The 22,125-nt window shown below is 37.6% G+C and overlaps 2 protein-coding genes across 2 annotated transcripts; both read left to right on the forward strand.

Annotated features, from left to right (window-relative positions):
- The first annotated feature begins 309 nt into the window (after nucleotides 1-309).
- Nucleotides 310-12,643, forward strand: lman1 (lectin, mannose-binding, 1). Its single transcript, XM_080046798.1, has 13 exons — nucleotides 310-530; nucleotides 1,995-2,149; nucleotides 3,174-3,281; nucleotides 3,706-3,767; nucleotides 4,145-4,244; nucleotides 4,425-4,548; nucleotides 6,725-6,783; nucleotides 6,948-7,080; nucleotides 7,366-7,553; nucleotides 8,234-8,313; nucleotides 11,684-11,846; nucleotides 11,944-12,068; nucleotides 12,157-12,643. Exons 1-13 carry the CDS (start codon nucleotides 311-313, stop codon nucleotides 12,191-12,193), a joined length of 1,554 nt encoding a protein of 517 aa, XP_079902924.1. The 5' UTR covers nucleotide 310; the 3' UTR covers nucleotides 12,194-12,643.
- Nucleotides 12,644-14,869: 2,226 nt separating this feature from the next.
- cplx4a (complexin 4a) lies at nucleotides 14,870-19,805 on the forward strand (the record flags this gene model as incomplete). The annotated part of the gene is made up of 3 exons (XM_080047254.1): nucleotides 14,870-15,030; nucleotides 16,953-17,040; nucleotides 19,578-19,805. The coding sequence occupies 3 exons, from the start codon at nucleotides 14,870-14,872 to the stop codon at nucleotides 19,803-19,805; spliced, it is 477 nt and encodes a 158-aa protein (XP_079903380.1).
- Nucleotides 19,806-22,125: the final 2,320 nt, after the last annotated feature.

A 22,125-nucleotide genomic window follows, 5' to 3' on the forward strand; every position in this document is an offset into this window, starting at 1 on the left:
ACAAAACAAAACAAAACATCAATTGACATCACTTTGGGCTTTGAGAGATTATTATGGGCATTTCTCATATTTAATATGGCAAAAAAAGAAAAATGTAGGCTCTATAGTTAGTTGCAACCCTCAGTTCAACCCCTTTCTTTTCTTTTCACGTTTAGGCAGCTTGATTTATGTACACATCAGCTGTACCAAAAACAGAGGGAAAAAAGCGAAGGAGAAAAACGGACCAATGAGAGAGCGCCCTGTTGGCCCTACAGGCATCCCGTCATGCTCCTGCGTGGACTCAGCGCTACGTCAGCAGTGATACCGAAACATGGCGGTGTCCATATCACAGCGCCCGGCTGCCAACGCTCGTGTGTTGACATTCACTTTTCTCACAGCGTTAATATTACACCGAAGCGTCGCCGATATCGCCTCGGGTGCGTCGACGTCCGTGGAGCCTCCTCACCGCCGTTTCGAGTATAAATACAGCTTCAAAGGTCCGCACCTGTCTCAGACTGACGGCAGTATCCCCTTTTGGATCCACACTGGAAGTAAGTTTGCGTCCAGCTGTCAACATCACTGAGCTGCTTGTCTGTCACGTTCATGTCTCGAGCATAGTCTGTATAAAAAAAAGAGTCTCGAGATGACAACGAGAACAGACATGCTCGTGCATGTTGTTTTTTTGGGGGGGCTCGTAACAGACATGTTTCCGTTAAGTGACAGCGGGGCTTTGCTTCGTTCATTCAAAACTGCACCCAGGAAACAATACATTTGTGCATCATCAGCTTTGTGCATTCCCCTAGTTTTTGTATTCAAACATGTTCTGTCCCTTTTTTTTTTAAATGCCACGTTTAAAAAGGCTCTGACTGTTAGCGAGAGGGTCTGTAGGCTCACGTGCACATGCAAGTGTTGAACTTTCCTCTTTCCAAACTGGGCCTTTGGATTCTTGCATCACACAGTGAGTGAGCTGTGCAGTAGCTGACATGAGCATTCAATAAGTGGAAGACTGAGATTACACTGCACTCCCTTTTCAGCTACTTGTCAAAGTAGTAGCCTATCATTTGTTTGCTTTTTTTTCTCCCTTTGTTAAACCAGGGTTCTTGACAATCCGCATTAGAAATCAATGCATTCAGTAATCTACAAACTAGGCCTTTATTGGTATTAAAAAGTCACATATCAACGGAGGGTTGTTTGTCAATAGTTTTTTCCCTATTGTTGCAATTGAAAAACTTAAAATAATTGGTAGCATCTAATTTGAGTAGTTTGCAAATGACTCCCCCATAGAACGTCATGCAGATCAGCACATATTTGCAATATGTGCCTCTTGGTGATTTAGTTGACACATTTTTATTGGTTTTTCAGTTGTGTATGTAAGGTTCATTTTAAGTAATTGATTTTGGGGTTTATTTCTACATGTTTGGCCATTGTAAAAGGAGAACAAGTTTGTTTGTTTTGTCCAACCAGCAACCAGCAATTCAAAACACTAAATGATTCAGTCAAGTGTCGCTATGACAAAGACAAAAGCACAACAACTCCATTATTGGGTAGCTGGAACTAGGCACTGTTTTGGTATTATTGCTTGAGGAAAAGACTGAAACAAATGATCAATTATTGATTCAACTTAACCAGGATCAATACATTCCACAGCAAGGTGAGAGGGAAAAATGGCCATCACAAGTTTCTAGAATATCATTTCCTTTTTGCTTTGTGCATCGAGAACAGCACTCTCCAAAACTTAAACTTACTCAAGTCAGTTAAAATGATATGAAACAGAAAAGTAGCAGTGATAAGTACTGATATGAACAATTGTGAGAGTATCAGCATTATTGTTGAAGAAGCACGCAAATCTTTATGAAACACTGAGTAAACTAGATTGTACTTTTTAGCAAAATCATTGTCAGTTTCTGAATTAGGTCTCGCGGCTGTTAATAGATTAGAGAGTAGCAGTAGCCACATACATAGAGAACATTAAACATAACATGCCAACGAAATGCTGCTGACTTTCTCCATTCCAGATGCTATACCCAGTGCAGACCAGGTGCGCATCACACCATCGCTCAGGAGTCAGAAGGGCAGCGTGTGGACAAAAAACAGAGTCAACTTTGAACACTGGGAGGCTGAGGTGACCTTCAGAGTGTCAGGAAGAGGCAGAATGGGAGCAGACGGTTTGGTAAGGGGAAATTAAACTTCTGTCTTGTACTATACAACTTATTAATGAACTTCTGGCCGCACGCACCGGTTAGGTTAGGTTTGATAAGTCCACCTGCCCGTGCCCAGGAGTACAACACTAAACGAGCATACGCATGTATACGTATGTTGAATTAACAACTCAAGCATCTACAATAGGGCTGGGTTGTTAACCTCAATACTTTTTGAGCTGAGCCAAATGTGCCAGTAGCATCGAGCACCATGAATCAAAATTTGACACAGACATTCCATAAACTAATTTACCCAATGCTGTCATATTGCTAAAAGTAGTTCTAAGCCTAGGCCTTCTACTGCTAATGCTAATGGCCGAGTCATGCTACCAGCTATATCCTAATGCTAATAAAAATGCTAACATAATCAGTAATCTTCTTTTAACTGACATTAGATTTTGTTCAGGTAGAGTAAAAATTATGTTTTGATAAATGAGAAGTGCGTTACTAATGATTAATATTCACCAACCTGAGGAAGATTTGGATGCTCAACTCTAATTTTGAGGAAAGGAATTGGCCAATCAGAAGAGTACACATAATCCACCACAACCATTACACCAATGATTTGCAGATTACTAACAGAAGAATCATCATAAACCCAGCTTTACCACATGTTGACCACACTGATGTGAAAAAATAAATGATTATCTTTAATGTAAGCTGAAAGCTTACCTATACCTCTCACGCCAGTTAATTAGATATACTCTATAACGCTGATCGCTGAGTATAGGTCAGACTTTGCATAGCAGGCACTGAGATACTTGCATTCGAAGGAAAGGTGCACACAGGGTTACATGACATGTGTCTGACGAAATAGCAATTTAAGCAATATATATGGCACCATACACGCATTGATCAAGGGAGATGATTTGTGCTGCTTTAGTAGTTTGAGGTATTTAATGTGCATTTTATTATATTTCACTAAATCACTAAAGAGGAAGATGATAAAACAATGGTATCTAATAATTGCATGATGACATTTTCTTTGTCTAACAGGCCGTGTGGTTCACAGCTGAACAAGGCCTGGATGGCCCGGTGTACGGTGCCGCCGACAAGTGGGATGGAATTGGAATCTTTTTTGACTCTTTTGACAATGATGCTAAGGTTAGTCATCATTGTTTTCTCCTTAATATGAATGAATGTATGTTTGAAATGGTATTGCTGAAAGAGTTGAGAATCATAATGTAAGTTTTGTATGTTCTGTATGTATTTTTCTTCAATTTATTTAATCTATCTATCTATCTATCTATCTATCTATCTATCTATCTATCTATCTATCTATCTATCTATCTATCTATCTATCTATCTATCTATCTATCTATCTATCTATCTATCTATCTATCTATCTATCTATCTATCTATCTATCTATCTATCTATCTATCTATCTAGCATTTGAATATATATATTTTTTTTTAAGGTATGGGATTGATACTTCTGAATGAGATTACCTGAAAGCAAAGCCACCTCTGGTCTTTTAGATGATGAGAGATTAATGTGTTTTCATTGTTTTTCTCATCTTCTTTGCAGAAAAATAACCCAGCTATTATCGTTGTGGGAAACAATGGCAACCTTGTTTACGACCACCAAAAGTAAGTAAACACTTCTTTTGCTTTGCTTTTATTGCATCACCAAAGCAACTCAAATGTTTTAACAATTTAAAGAAGATTAGGAAATATGATTATATTTGCTTGGAAAGTAAATAATCCTCTATCTTTCTTAATCTCCCCCGGGCCAGTGAAAGCTTTAAATCACTTTTTCAATGCCATTCCAGTTTGTCTTCGAGTTCACACTGTTTGTGTACTGTACCACTAAACAAATGTTTACAAAAACATACACAGACATACAGTAACTGTTTTTCACTTTAATCATCACATTGTTCCCCCCCTCCTCCTACCTATGTTCAGCACAGTACTGTATACATGAATGTAAAGGATATATCTGGACTGACAATAATGTTTTGATGCAGCGACGGCACCACACAAGCCCTCGGCACATGTTTACGAGACTTCCGCAACAAACCCTATCCTGTCAGAGCTAAAATAACGTACTACAAGAAGACAATGACGGTAGGAGAGGCCATACATACTAACATGTTTAGCTTCAAATACAAGATTAATTTCCTTTTTTATATGTGAAGGAATTAACAGTTGTCACTTGTCATCTTTAGATTATGTCATAAATATTTGTTGATCAGCAGTCATTGGTATTTTGCTCAGCTGCCTTGTTGTTCTGTCTCCCCTCCTCAGGTGATGATCAACAATGGTTTCACTCCGGACAGAGACGACTATGAGTTCTGCACAAAGATCGACAACATGAACCTCCCCAGCGAGGGCTTCTTTGGCATTTCAGCCGCCACCGGTGGTTTGGCAGGTATTACTTAATCTCCAAAATGCCAATTGTTTCTCTCTCTTAAAAAACTCCACAGGTGTCTTTCCTTGAGTTTAAATACAAAACTATTCGGCTTAAATTGTTAGTTGTTGAGGCAAAATTGGGCTTAGTTGAGGTTATTCCATGGGAATTCTGGATGCATTTCCAGTATAGTTTTAATTGAGATTAAACGGAGAAATAACAAAATATTTAGAAAAAGACAGTTTAGAATTTACATTTTCTTGACAGGAAGCAAACATGTTTGCAATTCTCTGGTAATTACTGATGGTGATTTCCTCGCATTTTCTTTTCTTGATTTATTATAACTGCACAATTATTAGTTATTCTCGTTAGAATATTATCCCACCTAAACATCACCCCATTAATACTAAGAAATGTGAACTGATCTAACTCCTTTGTTATTGTGTTAACCTGATAAATGATAAGTATTGTTGAGTCTATTATAGTCCCAATAAAACAGTCTTGTAGATGTTCTACCCTTTTTAGATGACCATATCTACCATATATATATATATATATATATATATATATGTATATATATATATTAACGCGTTAACCCAGGGTGATTAATTTCTGGAATTAATGCGTTAATTTTTTTTAACGCATGTGCAGAATGATCCGCCCCATGCATCCCACCCGCTCTACACTACAGTCACTCTTACGCTGTGGCTGACCCAGGATCAGTAGCTGCGCACAGCCAAACATAGCAGCACGCTAGTCTATAACTGTTGCTAACGGCCACGTCTGTGTCGCGGCTGGCAGTTGCTCTCGGAAGCAACAGGAGAAACATTCTGCTCCGTTCACGGGAGGAAACAAACGTCTGCAGTTTTCAGAGGTGTGTGTACGTGACAACAACGTCGGCTACACACAAACACACACACTGTAGCGGAGGAAACTGGTGGATGTATCGGTACCGCGCTGATCTGCTTGTATCACAGGTTTCACTTCAGAGGTGTCGGCCAGAACAGCACTTATGGCCAAAAACGTCAGACTATAAGCATGAGACTAGGAGAGGAGGAGTATGGTTTATCCGCTCTTTATTTTCCTTCTTTCACAGACACAGCAGCATAGATCGCGGGAAAAGAAACACAGGCTTAAACTCCGCTCGTGACTCGTGAGGAGACGTTACAACAGCTGTTGCGACCCGCGAATCGTGGCCGTTAATAACATGCATAAACTATAGCCTAATTTATAACAGCGATCGGGACTGCATGTAGGCTACTTACTCACACACGGGTGATTCACATAAACTCAAATAAACACGTTTCACATGTGGAATGATCGATTACTGCGGCAACGCTCACACATCCGACCGAGGGAGAAGAGAAAGGAAACTTACTAAACAGACTCGCCGGCCGACTGACGTCACGGCCCTAACTGACAGTTATCCACACTGAATAAAACACATCTTAACACACTGTAAAAAATATCAAACACTAACTTATGAACTTTGGGGCCTTTTCTACACACAGACACACGAACAAACTGCAATCAGGTTGTATTCAGGAATGCAAAACCATGGATTCACTCAATAGGCCCTACATGCCATTATAGCCTATGCTATATTTGCTGAATAGAGACAGCCAAATTTAAGTATGGTGTGGTTGTTTTAGTTGATTATAATTTATTTGCAGTAATTACACCATCATTTGGATTTACAATGAATAAAAACTACATTTAAATGTATATATTCACCTTCTGTCCTTTATCTTTCAATTCATATAACAATATACAGAAACAATTGTAATTTTTTGGCCTATTTCGAATGGTAGAATTAATCGTGATTAATCGTGATTAATCCATGGAATCCTGTGATTAATCTGATTAAAATTTTTAATCGTTTGACAGCCCTAATATATATATATATATATATATATATATATATATATATATATATAATATAATATATATATATATATATATATATATATATATATATATATATATATATATATATATATATATATATATATATATATATATATATATATATATATAACCGAGGTATTAACAAGTTGTTTCTCTGTAATTACCCTGTAGTACCCCAGCATCACCTTTTCCTTTCTAAACTATTATCATAACCACGCTATTACAGTGTTATTTAATGTAAACTGTTTCCATAATTTTTGTAACTCAGAATTTCTTTTGTTTCCATCAGATGACCATGATGTTTTGTCCTTCTTGTTATTCAGACTGACAGAGCCAGGCCAGCAGCCGGTAACTACATTTTCCCAGAATGCTTTCACAAATCCTATTCTTTTCGGTAGCTGTGTGTGTCTCTGTGTGCCCATGCATGCATGTGCACAACGTAGCCTAAGCACAACCTCCATTGAGTTCACATTGAGTTCAGAGTGCTTTTCTCCCCCCCCCCCCCATTGAAGCCTCCACCTGAATCTGAGATGCCAAAAGAAGAGAAGGACAAGTACCAGGAGGAATTTCAGAACTTCCAGCAAGAGCTTGACAAAAAGAAAGAGGAGTTTCAGAAGGAGCACCCAGACGTTCAAGGAGAACCAAGTTAGTTTGCTGAAAGCAAATGGCCAAATCGACTATGTAAAACATATTGGGGGGATGGGGGGGGGGGGGGGGGGGGGGAATAATCATAAACTATAATTTTTTTTTATTTTGCTCCTATTATTATGTTTCATATTATCTGGAAAGAAAAAAAAAGCTAAATTATTCGTAAAATATAAATCATAATATTCACAAAGTGCGTGCCCAAACATTACCTTTGCGATACCTCCTGAAATGTTTTATTGATCTTGAATTGGTTTTAATCTCTAATGTGTTTCTCCTCCTTAGTTGAGGACATGTATGAAAGTGTGAATGACCGGGAGATCCGCCAGGTGTTTGAAGGCCAGAACCGCATCCATCTGGAGATCAAACAGCTCCATCGGCAGCTGGCCATGATCCTGGACGAGCAGCGGCGATATGTTTCAGTCATCACCGATGAGGTCGCCAAGAAGGGGACCAATGTCGAGTCAGGACAGGTGAGCATGTCAGTGCCAAGAGGTGCACATGACGGGGGCAGGGTTAGAGATATTTTTTATATCTTTGAGAATTCCATACTTAACATTTTGCACAGATTTATGGATCGGAAGAATAGTGGCTGGTTTTGCTCCTACAAGGCTTGGGTTAATATCAATTCAGTTTATGATCAAATCATGTTTATTGAGTATCCAGCTCTTAAAGATGGAGTCATCAATTCTGGAGAAAGCTTGTTGTCAAAATAGTATTTGTCAAAATCAGTGAATATCTCCTCACGATCTGCCACCTGTCTGTACTGTGTGCACACTGAAAATAAATCTGGTGTTGATAGACGGCTTAGGATCTGTTAAATTGTGTCTGTTAAAAAGGGGGCCCACCGCCTGTGTACAGAGCCTTGGTTTTCAGCGCATACACATTACGGAAAGGTAGTGGATCGTGAAGAGAAATTCACTGGTTTGGACAAACAAGGTTTCTCCATAATCGCTGACTCCATCTTTAAGAAGCAACCAGTTAATATTACACAGATACTACTTTCACTTCAGTGTCATTTCTGTGGACTTCCTGCTTAAGTGTACTGCTTTTATGGCTATGAAAGCTAACCAACCTTTTTTATGACGGCTTTATCAACATCAACACAGGAGGGTTTAACCTTCAGGTCATTATGTTGTATTTCTCTTTTTAGCTGGACAGCGCCGGTCAACAACAGCTGGGCTCCATTTTAGCCAGCCAGCACGACGTTCTCAAAAACCTGAATGAGTTGAGGTAAGTAACAACAGTCGTTGTTGTTGACCTTTGGTCGGTCTCAAAAACAAACACCAAGAAGATCTACAATACTGCTGAAAAACAAGCAGGAAATCCTGCCGCTTAAAGCCCTCAAATCATATTTAATCTCAGGCTGCAGTGGCTGCGACATCACAGGTGCAAGCCGGATAATTGTTAACTCCATAGTCAGCCACACACAAACAAACACAACAAAAAGCACAAAATAAGATAATCATTACACTGCCTTGATCTAGTCTCTAAACCATTCGACTTATTATAGTTTCTGCTCATGAAAAAATAAAAACATAATTGTATTTTAGGAGTTAAGCAGATTCAGACCAGTTGTAAAAACAAGAATTTAAAAGCTATCATCTCCGTGAACAATAATTCTGTCAGAAATACAGTGATCATAGCACGATAGCTATAGTAATATCCAGCTGTAATCTTCTTCTTAAATTTTAAACAATGGTCTCCTGACTGCTCTCAGATTATAGGGTGCACAGCTTTTTAATGCTAAAATAATATAGCTTAAGAGATTTTAAGGATGGTGTGTGTGCCTTCCATGGCAAAGATTCAAATGACTGTTTGTATTTGGTACTTATAGTAAGTTAGCCTGATTATGTGTAAGGAATGTCATTTTTTGATGTTTGGAGTTTGTTTTTTGGTCAAAAACAGATTTGTGCTTTTGTATTACTTGCCTGAAGACGGTGCTTGTAGGCTTAGTCACCGTGATCACGCAACAGACTTTAAAATAATAAAAAAAGGAATCTAAACCGCTTCTTTTAGATTCATAAGGCGTTATCTTAATGTTTTTTCTTAATTTCACTTTTAATCAAGTTATGAATTATCCAACTGTCTGTTATTTTTGGCTTTTCTTTCTGTGTTAAATTGAGAAGACAATGAAAACCTTTAGCTCTCTAATTTCTCCAGTTCCTTGCACCTTTTTAAAAATTCAACTGTGTAAACAAAGACATTACTAATTTGTCCCGTTGCTGCATTTTGATTGTGTTTTAATGACACACCATCTGCATTAAGAATTAATCAGAATCAAAAGATATTAAAGATTGTATTTTATGTAACATTAATCTCTTAGTCCCATGTATAAGAATCAAGCTGTTTATATGCCCTAAATCCAACAGGACATTCATCCTGATGATTTTGCATGTATGATTTTCTTCATTCTATTGTTGACCTATAAGAGACATGGACAGCCCCAGACTCACACTTACTTTGTATCTTATTAGCTTATTCAACAAAAACAAAAAAAGCTTCTATAAGTGAATTATATTGTATAGATGGCAGGGAAAGGCAGAGGCGAACAGGAGTAAGCTCATTTACACAGTAAATAAATTAAGGCCCTGGCAAAAGGCTGCAGGCACTCCCTCTAATGTGCTAATGTGAGTGACTGATCTGTATTACTTTGTAGATTAAGCTCTCAGTTGATCCTGACCCATCTTCCAAACACACAGTTTATGATAGGACTTCATCTCAGAGTCTCTGAATATCCAAGAAGGGCTTTCTGCTCATAAATGGGTCACTTGTAGCAGATGAAGATTAGATTTAGGTTTAATAAATGCTCACTTACTTTCTCAAGGGAGATTTTTATTCCCCCCCCCCCCCCCCCCCCACACACCCTCCGTAAAACGAATTAGATTTTGTTTACATGTCATCCCTGTCCATCCTTTGAGACCCCTGCCATGTGGCCGAGCAAGAAAAAGGTCCCATCTTAGCACCATTTTTTGTCCATATCAGATTAGGAGTTTTTAAATACGTCTGCTATACAGTCAAAACATGTTTTACCTCCAATTGATTTCTTGTCACTCTCTCCCCCCTATGGGCTTTTCCTACTTACGCTGCTGCAATTCCTTTCATTTGTCAAGTCCCTATTTTCTTTATAATCGTCTTAGATGTGTTTAAGATGATAAGGGAAACGTATTGCTTTCTCCCTGTAAGTAATCAACTTTAGGAAATTACATTTTGTCTGGAAATATGATCCGAGTTTACACATCTTTTATTCTCTTCTGGGAATGGTTTTGACAGTATTTATTTTACTTAATTTACTGACGAAATTGAAAGTGAAAATACAGATTTAACATTGTATGATCCAAGTAAAGGTTATGCATAATTTCTTTTGATGTCTTTATGTGGTAATGATGTATGGACACTTCTGATGCTGCCATCAGTAACGAAAAGAAAATCCTACACATACACCGTCTGCTGGTCAATTAAAAACTATATGATATGACTGGTTCCTGACAAGAAAGAAGAAACTGCAGAAATGTCTAAATATATTGATGTGTAAACAAGCAAAGATTTTACTATTCAACTGCAAAATGTCCCTATCAGCTTTTTTTGTTACAACAAAAAGTGTGTGTGTGTGTGTGTGTGTATATATATATATATATATATATATATATATATGACTGTACCTACACACATATACAGTATATATATAGTTTTTTTTTTTTTTTCATTTACACGTTTTAGCTAACAGTTAGAGTGACCCTATTTGTTTGTTTCCATCATTTTTATTCTGTCTTTAGCATCATAACCAGACTCTTGATTCCATATTCCAGATAGCCTTCCTGTGGTCTGTGACCTAACCTCTAATACTTGTAATCTGTTGTAAGAACATGTTATTTTTTTTATAAGGGATTAATTCAGCAATCCTGACCTCTTTTATCAGATGGTAATTTCAGTTTTATTGGTGTGTTTTTTTTACTATGAGAATATGTAGCCTCCAGTGAATTGGGATTAAAAGATTGACTTTGGGCAATTTTTATTACTGTAAATAAATGATACCACACAGCATACTTACTGGACAGCATGTTTCCCCATTTGTATTCACTGGACACATGTATTAAATAGTGAAGAGTAAACATTTTGACTATATTGCTGAGATGTTTATGTAAGGGATAATGTATAGCAAACGGGTCACTCGAGAAATAAAGACTGACAAGGTGAACAAGAGCCTGACGCGCAGCGATGGAATACTGTTGAAAAAGTATTCCATTGTTTTTTGAAGTAGTAGTAGTCCTAACTGTTTGTAGACATCTGTCAGCAGAATGATAAGACAGGAAGTGATGGATCAGAACTATGTCAGTAGGTCCATTGAAACGGTGAATTATCCTTAACAGCTGGCATTTTCGAGAAATAGCTGCCTGTAGAGTGCCGCGATTGACAAATCAGAACACAGCATTTATCAGTGCAGTGTAATAATTGGTATGAAAAGGCTGTCGCACTGTAGGCGATGTACCACAGTCCTTTGGGGAACCAGTGGTAGTAATTTTTTTTGTTATATGCTGCTACAGTAACTTGTGGCTCTCTGGTGACCTGTAAACTCAGTGTGTCTTCTCTTTTGTCACGGCAGAATCTCCTTTCACGAGTCATTGAAACAGATCGGCTCAGCCCAACACCAGGGTAACGCAGTCGGCATGGGAACATACGAAACCATCCAGCACTTCAACGACATCAAGGAACATCTGCACGTAGTCAAAAGGGATGTGGGGCAACTGGTCCAGCGTAATTCTCAGGTATGGAATGGGAGCGAGGAGCAGTTTATAAAACGTGAGTCTGAATTCAGCCGACTGAAGTCTCTGCAATCTCTCTTCTGTATGTTTTCGCCTGCAGAATCCTGGTGAGAAGGTTGTGAAGTGCCCCGAGGTGCCTCCTATGCCTTCCTGCTTATCCACTATCCATTTTGTAATTTTCATTGTCGTCCAGTCAGTCCTATTTTTCTGCTACATCATGTACAAGTAAGAACTTTTTCTCATTATTTGGCCTTACGTACTCTTATGGATTTAAATGACCTTCTAATGTGTTTATTCTTATTTTCTCTGGTAGGAGTCAACAAGAAGCAGCTGCAAAGAAGTTCTTTTGATGAAATACATTTTTGATACATGTAAATGAGGGAATGTCCATTTTGGTTTCATTATTTTCCGATTGTAAATTATTGTACTTGAAAAAAATGTTTTGGTTTTGTTGAACAAGTTTGTTTTAATTGCAGATTTTTAATTTGACTGGTAAATCATTGTGTGTGAATGCTGGTGTGAGACGTATTGGTGTGGATTACCAACATGATGTAACATGTTCCTTACAGTATTTTTGGTTGGTCAGATCCTTGGATTTTGATTTGAGGAATTAAATTCTGCCGCAGTCCCATTTCACGAAACTGAACTGACAACAAAAGAAAACCCTGTGTTTTGAAAATGTGCAATTTTGTATAAAATAATGCTGAACTATTGGTAATGAAAATCAGATGTTTTACTACGCTATCTGTTTTTGATTGAGTCAAGCATGTCAGATTCTGACATCCTGAACAATTTACATAAACCGGAAAAAAAAAATCACTCTGTGGTGTCTACTTATTTATAATGAGAATCACTCCACACAAATTGCATCTACAGGGAATAACGCCAAACAGTTTGCACTCACAGTTTATAGCCCTCAACAGTAGCACTTTGTATAAACACCTGTAAAGCTATGTTGTTGTAATGAGTTAAAGCTGGGGTATGTGATTTCTGATTGGTCAAAGTTAACATGAGCTGTACACTTTGACCAATCAGTGCGAGGCTCCAATGCTCTGTTCTTATTGGCTGTTGGGACTTTCCATTCACTTTGGCACGACTTTGTTGGTGTAGAGCGTGTCAGGGAGGGACCAAAGGGAACAAGTGGAGCAGTTGAGGTATTTGGATTCGAATCTCTATCCCAACTGCCATTTTTCCCCAAATCCTCCACCCCAGCTTTAATATAGGAACATTATTTCCCCATATCCTTTTTTTTCAACCACTCATGAAGCATCCATAGTTGATTCAGTATTATAGTTTAAAAAATAATTTGTTATAAATCCTTTATTAAATGTTTAAACATGAATACTTGATTAAAGAGCTACAGTTGTTGGAAACTACATGGAATATCACTTCAAATGTCCTAATATCTGCCAACAACTGCATTATAGATTTTTAAGTAGTGTAATAAAGCTCCTTTCCACTCATTACTTAACATTTTAGGCGCTGTTATCAAGAGTTTAAAAAAAAAAATCTTCTTGTGATCACAAGATAAGGGAAACAAAAACAATTGAATAATGGACAAACTGAAATGTTGATGACAAAGTGTTACACGTCATACTAAGGGAGATGGGACAGAAATGTATGTATCAAAACCAATGACATTCCATCCAATAATAAGCACTGAAAGTACTGTAAACCTCATTGTGGCACTTGTGGTTATATCAGTGGGTGGACTGACCAACATCAGCATCAAATATTCAAGAGCGATCAGTTGTAATCTGCTCATCTGCAAATAACATTAATTGAATACTGCCTGGATTACATTTCCAATTTAAGGAAAACTTGAAATATTATCAGCAATAGCACAACTTACATTAGGATCATATTCTATAGCATGAATGTGAAATTCATAGACCAAATTAATGAAGGAATTGTCATCTTATCCTTGCACACTTTACTCTTTCTCCATCCTGCAGCCTAGTGGTATACAGTAAATGGTGTAACTGTTTAATTAAATTAAATTTAATTCATGCATGTCAATGTCAAAGGCAGTGACAAGAGGCAAAACATTACAACAGACCCTTGGGCCAAGTGGTCTAAGATGCATAACATGCAACCACAACGTCCAGGTTTAAATGCATGCGGGACATTTTACTGCATCTAAACCCCACTCTCACATCTCAACAATACATTTTTACGCTTGACTGTACTATTAAATAAAGGCAGAAATAACAGTTGAATGATAATAATATGAGCGCCTGAATTAATGTATACTAAACAAACATTTGAACTTTGAAAAACTGACGTTTTTAATGCTCATCAATATTGGGGTAATCTACAAGTCCTTGGCCAAGCTTGGCGATAGTGATAGGGCAAAATGAGACGAGAGCTTCCTCCCCACCATCTCTCACCCCCTTGTCAATCATCCTCCCGTGAACAATAGCACGGCATGAACCAGTGGGGGATAAACAAGACTCTAATCCTGCTCCTCTCTCTCTCTCTCTCGACTCGCTTGGTCTCCACGGTATAAGCTGTGCAAGGGCTGGCCCGTACTTTACTAATATGATTAGGCACCAGTGGGCGGAATCAACATATGTGTGGTCCCAAACCAATGTCACCAGTCTTTCAAAAACCTGCTTTTATGACGAGTGCTGCACCCAGTTCTCCGAAAAATGCACAAAGTTTCAAAATGAATTTAAGGAAACATCTACAAAAGGTCTGCATGGTTTAAAAATAGAGGGAAAACAGGCCATCTGCCTCTTAGCATAGTGGAGCATGCAGGATTTAATCCAGATTATGGCCGAGTCAAAACGTTTGTGTGTTTGTGAGCGTGTGTGTGTCTTTAGTGTGTGTCTGTTGCTTGTCGTCAGTGTGTCCCAGGCTCCATAGTCAAGCAGCAGGTTAGCTAGAGAGCTACCATTGGATTTGACGGCTATAGGAAGGCAAAACCGGAGGACACCATAAGTGGAGCAGCATTCTTTTCTTTTTTTATCTATAGAAAAAAAAATATTCTCATCCTCGCAGAATAAACAGCCCTACGTCTCGAGATGGCTTTCATGATCAAGCACATGATTGGGAACCCGCTGTCAGGGGTTATGGGTGGTGGAGGTGACAAAGAAGAGGAGGCCACCCCCACAGATCCGGCCAAAGCAGCAGGGATGACACGCGAGGAGTATGAAGAGTACCAAAAACAGGTGGTGGAGGAGAAGTAAGTAACAAAACACTGACTGTGCTCCACTTCGAATTGATGCCACTGGCCCATCCTAAACAGTATGGCTGCAGAACGTTCAATCTGACCTTGACAAGCTCATTTTTGTACCGCATTTAAACCCTCCAAATGTTGACTTTTCCCCTTTTTTGCACATAAAATACCTACCTACTCTTGAACTAACTAAATGTAAATCCTCATGAATTTCCTATTTTCATGATCTTACAATGAGCAAGCTCTGTTTGCTCAGTGATGCATCTGTTGCTGAAGGTCAAAGCAGACGTACCACCATACTGAATCTTCTTTGTCTGAATTTCTTCTATATAATAACCCCACTGAGGCTAAAGGTTCAGGTGTAAAATGGCAGTCCCTGGCTCAAGAACAGCAAAGGTTCATGCTGAAACACTAAAAATCACATGTTTGTGGGGGATTTGTGGCAGTGCAGCAACGGACAACAATCACATCTTGCAAAATGATATATAAACTGTATATAGGCCTTTTTGTCTACTGTGGTAAATATCAGTTTCCTTTCACTAAATCAGACATTAAAGTAAACAGTTTGATTAAAATACATCATACATTCCATTGAAAGAAATAGTGTAAATGATAATTTTATTTTAAAATGTGATATATCTAATATTTGGCCTTTTTTGGGATACAGAGTAGATTTTGCCGTTTTAAGCAAATCCATTCAGCTTGTATTACACAACACAATTAATCCAGACTCTCTGCTCTCATGTTTGGGAAATGACTTATTTTTGTTTTTAAATTTAAACAAAAAAAGACAACATTTGCTATAATTGCAGATGTCTAGTAATGCATTCAGAACTACACCAACGAATCCTGATGGTCATTGATGGAAATTACAGAAAGAGAAAGCCTCAATGCACTTTTAAGGATCATAAAAGTATAATCCAAATAATTTTCATACATGTATAGTTTGTTAATGGACCTGAGTCCAATGTTGTTGTTGTTTCACTAAAGTTCCTGTTGCAGCATTTTGGCTTGATTTCAAATCTGTCCTGTCTGGCCTAATAATCCCATGTGTAATTGGCTGAGGGAAAGTGTGTGAGTCGCACATTGAAAATGCAGGAATATGAAGGGTGTCACAAAGAGCAGGTTGCTGCAAAACTGATTAGATCACACAGACTCAAACAAACAAGCGTTGATAACTTGATTCAAAGATAAAGACTCACTTATATGAAATGTGGAAATAATATTTTGTTGCCAACACTTATGCTACAACAAGATTTGATCTAATGTCTATAATATAATGCAGCTTTGATGAATTCTCTACACACTATGAATATAAATGGATTATATTTTGTGCAAACAATGTAAATACAATTCTACAAATGCTGCTTCTTGCTAAACCAATCTTTACAAAAGTGAAATAATGTCCAATATTTTAGTTTTTTCTTAGGTAGAACAATCCGACACAAATTCGTCTCCAACATCTAATGCAACTAAAAATGTTATAACTCTTTTAACTCATGCATAAAACTAGATTATAAATTAAAAATAGATTTTTTTGGGATGTTCATGCCAGTTTTTCAGATTATAATAACAGCCCATCCTTCATGAAAGGCCAAATCAGATACAACTATAGTAACAATATATTATTTTCTTTTAACCTAAATTGTCAAAATTAGATAAATAATTAAACATTAATTGACACCCCTTATTGGTAAAAGAAAATAAATTTTCATCAGACATGACTCCCTGCTTTAAATATGTCCAGGTGAACTGTGTAAAGCTAAACCACTGATGACAAGAGCTCAGGCATAAACACAAGGTCATAAAAGTTCAACTACACTACACGTATTCTTTATTTTTTACTTCGACTTTAACAGCCCGGGATATTCTTGAGTTTTGATGAAGTGAGGTTATTGTGCTTAAATTATGTTATATTTCTATTTCAGGATGGAGAGAGATGCAGATTTCTTACACAAGAAGGCAGAAAGGGCAACACTCAGGGTGTGTCTCAGAGACAAATACAGGCTGCCAAAGGTAAAGACTTATTTTTCTCATAATGTGTATTCTTAAATTAAATTTGAATACTGTACATAAATACATTTTTCTCAGTGGGAACATAAAAACTTAATGGTTGACACTAATTATATAGATATTCAGTTCTATTTATACAGTGCTTATAAATGCTAAATTGGGTAGTAGTTTGTATATCATTTCGCAAAACTGCTAAATAGCTAAAATCAGTTGCTGATGAACCATTGGTTTCTGTATCATTTTCTCATTTATTAATCAGATGATATTCTCTTTTCAGTCTTTTGAATCAGAACTAGTAAATATAATTGGCCATCATAAATGGCAAGTGACAAGCAGGCTCAGGTAGAGCAACAAATAGCTGCTTCGTAGTTGTAGGTAGTCTTTAACTCACAGAAGAATTTGGCAGCTGCAGCTTGGACAACAGGAGGTTGGAAGCCATGCCAGTAGATTAGTGAGAAAGCGCCCTGGAGATGTTATCCTGTGAGTCCCATGTTGCACCTTGAGTCGTACAAAGCCAAAGCTGAGCAGGTGTCCCAGGCTCCTTAAGGAGCGCCGCGCAGAGTGAACTGGCTTTAAGAGCAACAGCTACTATAGTGGGTGTAAACCGAACATTTTCAAAGGACTCTTAAAGAAAGACTTTCTGTAATGGAAGGAGCACAAAAGGTAAGTTGTGACTTTATTGAAACTGTTAAAAGATTAAGAAAACCAGTAGAGTGTGTTCTAATCCTATAAATGACTCCGGTGGTGAGAACCTGCTTGGATTGAACTGTGTTGTGTTAATGGCAAAAGAGCAAAAATCACCTTCTCCTACAGGTTTTCAAATGCCATAATCTTTCTGTCATATGAATGCAGTGATGACCTTGTCTGCTGGAGACGTTTTCTAATAGTCTCACACAGCAGTGACGCTATTGTTCAGTTTTTTCTGCTTTGAACAATGGGGCTCATTTCTTTTCAATGTTTGTGCTTTAAATTGAAACCACACGTATGCGACGAGGACAAAGGCAGTAGGCTACACGTATAAATCTAATTAGTTTCTCTAAATTATGTTTACATTGCATGCCAGTTCGAGAGAAAGGAGAACACATGACAAAGGCCAACGTGTCTTTATTAGAAGTGAAAAATGCTTTTTGAATAGATTTATAACAACAATAAGGCACCTAAAGGGATCCCGTTCTGCATGTTATCAAGAGGGAGTTAGAAGAATTTTTTTTTCTATATATTTAATGGTACGAGTAAACAGAAACAGTAGGAACAGGAAGTGAGTGTTGTTAGTCTAATGGAATTAGAGTCTCGTGCGAACGTAATAGAAGATATCTTTAGACTATCGTTGGGATTTCAGAGAGGAGAGGCTAAAGCAGGCCTGAGATAATCCCACAGATTGGTGTTTAAAGTAGTTCCACGTGCATGACTGGTGCAGATACTAAGTGATGAGATTGAGTTTGTTGGAAAGGCTGTAAAAGAAAATATCTTAAAATAATTTCTATGATTCAATGGCAAGTGAAGTGAGGACGTTTAATTCAGAGGAGACTCGAGATCGTATAGAAAACACAGACAGCAGGATATCCTCGAGTGCAGCAACTCAAATGTGGATTAAGAAGGATCGTAGAGTCCAATCTATTTGTTTCCTACTTTGGCCGATCAGCTTGCTTATAATTTGAATTCCTGTCCAGAGCACAGACACACTACTTTAAAGTTAAACATCAAAGTAGGATGAAAAAAAAACAATTAAAAAGCATTCAACAAATTGGTCTATTTTCAGGTTTCTTTTTAGTTTATTTTTAGTTTCTTTTTAGTTACGTTTTGCGGTGTGATCTCAGATAAACCATGGCCATGGATAAACCAGTGTGTGTCAGTTCTGGATGCAGCATTGGGACGATGTATTGTATATTGTGGAAATAAGGCTCACAGACAGCATCCTGTAAAAAGTCAGCCTTTAGGTTTTTTAGTTCTGCAAATAATAATTAAACGCCAAAAGTATTCAGTATTTGCTATAATAAAAAACAACAAGAAAAATACTTTTCATGTCTGGTTCTTAAAAAGTGTACACATACAGTTATGGAAAATAATTAACAGACCACTCCAAATGTTCTCCTCTTGTGACATATGGGGAAAAAATCTGAAAGGGGTACTTGAACACACGTTATCAGAAAGGTGGAGGTGGAGAAAAAGAGAGAGGGTTTTTTTTTCATACTTTGGGAGTCTCTAGCCAAACCGGGGGACACATATTAATGTGCAAAACCATGAAAAAATGCATTTTGCATAATAGGGGACCTTTAATTCTTTCCAGGGCTGTAATACCCTGAAGTGACGTCATGGAGCTTTGTTTGAACTGCTCCAGAAAAAAACAAAGACAGTTTGAAGAAAAAAGCTCACATGAACATTAATGAATACTGTAAATCTAGAAAAGTCTCAATTTAACTTAAGAGAAAAGTTTTGTCACCTGTTTTCAAAGATTGTGGATGCTATAGGAGGACCTTCCTTGTCCTCAATATCAATTGTTCTCACTGTGTTTTTTTTGCTACCTGTTTGTGGGTCTGCAGAGCGAGCAGGACGATAACATGTTGGAGATGGTTGGGGACGACGTCGACGTTCCCGAGGAGCTGTTGAAGATGGTGGACGAGGACGCCACGGAGGAGGAGAGCAAGGAATCCCTCATGGGCCAGTTTCAGAACATGCAGAACATGGACATGGACCAGCTGAAGGAGAAGGCCTCGGCAACCGTCACCGAGCTGAAGACCAAAGCAGAGGAGAAGTGCTCCGTCATGTGAAAGGGCCAGAGTGGTGGGAGGGGGGCGTCTGTGTTTGGATGGAGAAGAGAAAAACACAAGAAAATTAATTTGATTTCTGGGTATCTGCAGTCTGGGGTTGAGCTGCTATGAAGAAGTGTTCACTTTTATTCTATGCCACTCACGTAATACCAGTCTGCATCTACCGAAGGATATACTGCAAACATTTCCCTGTTAGCTTGTAACTGAATGGCTGCCCCATCCATCCCCATGACCAATTTCTTTAGATGAATTGTGTAGAAAAGTTATTTCCCCAGACAAGTGTTGCTTTTCACATCACTGTCACGTTCACAGGCCACAATGCATTTAAAAATTGTAAGATTATTTGTGACATTTTTCTCTATTTGTTGTAAATTCTCTTAATTAATATTGATATATCAAGATAAAAATTATTCAACCCTGTCTGAATGTTTCAACTTTCCTTTTTTGGTTTGCTGGTAATTTTTAGATTTTCTTTCTTTTTTTGTATGTGGTGTTTAAATTAATTATGATATTTAGATTTTTTCTTTCCATGTTGTGACAAAGCAGAACAATCTTGACATGTAATCTTGACGTGTTTCTCCAGATAGACCTTTTAATCATAATGAAAACAGTTTGCGCAGACATTTGCAGATTTGCACAAATTGTCATTAAGGATTTATTCTCATTAAAACAAAACAATAACAAAACAAAAACATTGTATATAAACACAGCTGAGAAATAAACTGAGAAAAAAACAAATGTATTGTTCAAATAAAAATGTATATTGAATAAATTAAATGTGTATGCGTGTATATTGTGAAGCTGGGCGCAGGAGACGCTTTTTAAATGGTCCGCCACACAGAAATGCTGCCATGCCACTGTTGAACATTTGATTAAGCAACTGCAAATAATCCCATCCACATGAATCAGGGCTAATACAGTGAATAAAGAAAATGGTCTTAATTTAATTGGGCATTATCCAAACACTTGTTTGGGATGATTAGTGCAGAACAGGGGGGAAGGAAAGAATCCTCAACATTTTCACAGGAACCCAAGTTTAAACGGCTGTGGATTTATAAGGTCTGGAGATTAGCATTTAATAGGATCAGCATAGCCAAGGTTGTCAGCCCATGCCCTCTCTCGCTCTCTCTCTCTCTCTGAGAATATCACAGGTCAATCTGAAGTCTTGCAATACCAGTTATTTAATACTTCTCTTAATTGGAAAAGGCGGTTGAGCTATAAGAGCAAGACAAGTTATACTATGCAAGGCCATACATACTGTATATGCACATTTGTCCTAGAGAATGCTTTCACAGTTGTATCGGGTAGGTTAAGGTTAGGAAAAGATTGTAGAATATTTTGGTGCAAATAACGTCTGAAGATATCAAGAGCTAAACTAATTAATTCACTAATTAACACGTTTTATCTGAACAAAATAATAAATACAAAATCGGAGTCATTGCTTCTTGCCCAGTATTAGTCCGGCACAATCATCAATATTTTGTTTTTACACTTGTTTGTAAACCAACAAGGTGGCAATGAATTATCTTGAGAGGTGGGGTTGGGTTTATCTTTTTTAAACCTTTGGACAGAGTCAGACTAGCTGTTTCCCTCAATCTCCAGTCTTTGTGCTAAACTAAGCTAACCAACTCCTTGCTTGCATATTAAGTTAAGAGAGTGGCAACAATCTTCTAGTCCAACTTTCAGCAAGTAAACGATAAAATCTTAGTTCAACCCATCATTAAGAATTATTATTATATATACAGTGTATATACTGTATAGAGTATATACTGTATGATTATATATATATACATGTACAGACTATCTGTCTGTGTATTTTTTACTCTGTGTTTGTCTATTTGTTGATGTTGTTTGTATTGATATGGATCCCCCTGGGTCTGAAATAAAGAATGATATATATCAAATGTAACTTTTAACTTCAAAGTACATTCACCCACATACAACAAAGTAAATTGTTTCGTAAATGTTACACATTGAACCTTTTAGGACCTGATATCATGCTCTGCATGTGTCATAAAACATTGTCAGATCTATCCATATGCAAGAAAACATGAAAGAAAAAAACTGCATCTTCACAAAGTTTTGCTTTGCATAAAATAAAGTTTTGCATGTGCTCGTTTCACAACTTTTTCGTTAAAACACTTAACATCTCTCCCTCGGACCCCCCTCTCTCTCTTGGGCAAACAAAGGATAAGGTCACCTTCTGTAATTAGGAAAAGCTAAATAGTTTTAGGGGTTTTAACTCTTTTGAGTAAAATAATGTAATCCCCTTAAACAGGATTACCACACTGCTGTCAATCTTTGTTTGCTGTTAAGTGGT

This window comes from Ammodytes marinus (assembly GCF_949987685.1).
Source record: "Ammodytes marinus genome assembly, chromosome: 18".
In the NCBI taxonomy this organism is placed as follows: Eukaryota; Metazoa; Chordata; class Actinopteri; order Uranoscopiformes; family Ammodytidae; genus Ammodytes; species Ammodytes marinus.

Bases quoted from the DNA above. Each gene is read 5' to 3' on its own strand.
- lman1 (XM_080046798.1), top strand. From the start codon at position 311: ATGGCGGTGTCCATATCACAGCGCCCGGCTGCCAACGCTCGTGTGTTG. The intron at 2,150-3,173 runs GTAAGGGGAAAT...TTTGTCTAACAG, and splicing joins GAATGGGAGCAGACGGTTTG to GCCGTGTGGTTCACAGCTGA. The intron at 7,081-7,365 runs GTTAGTTTGCTG...TCTCCTCCTTAG, and splicing joins AGACGTTCAAGGAGAACCAA to TTGAGGACATGTATGAAAGT.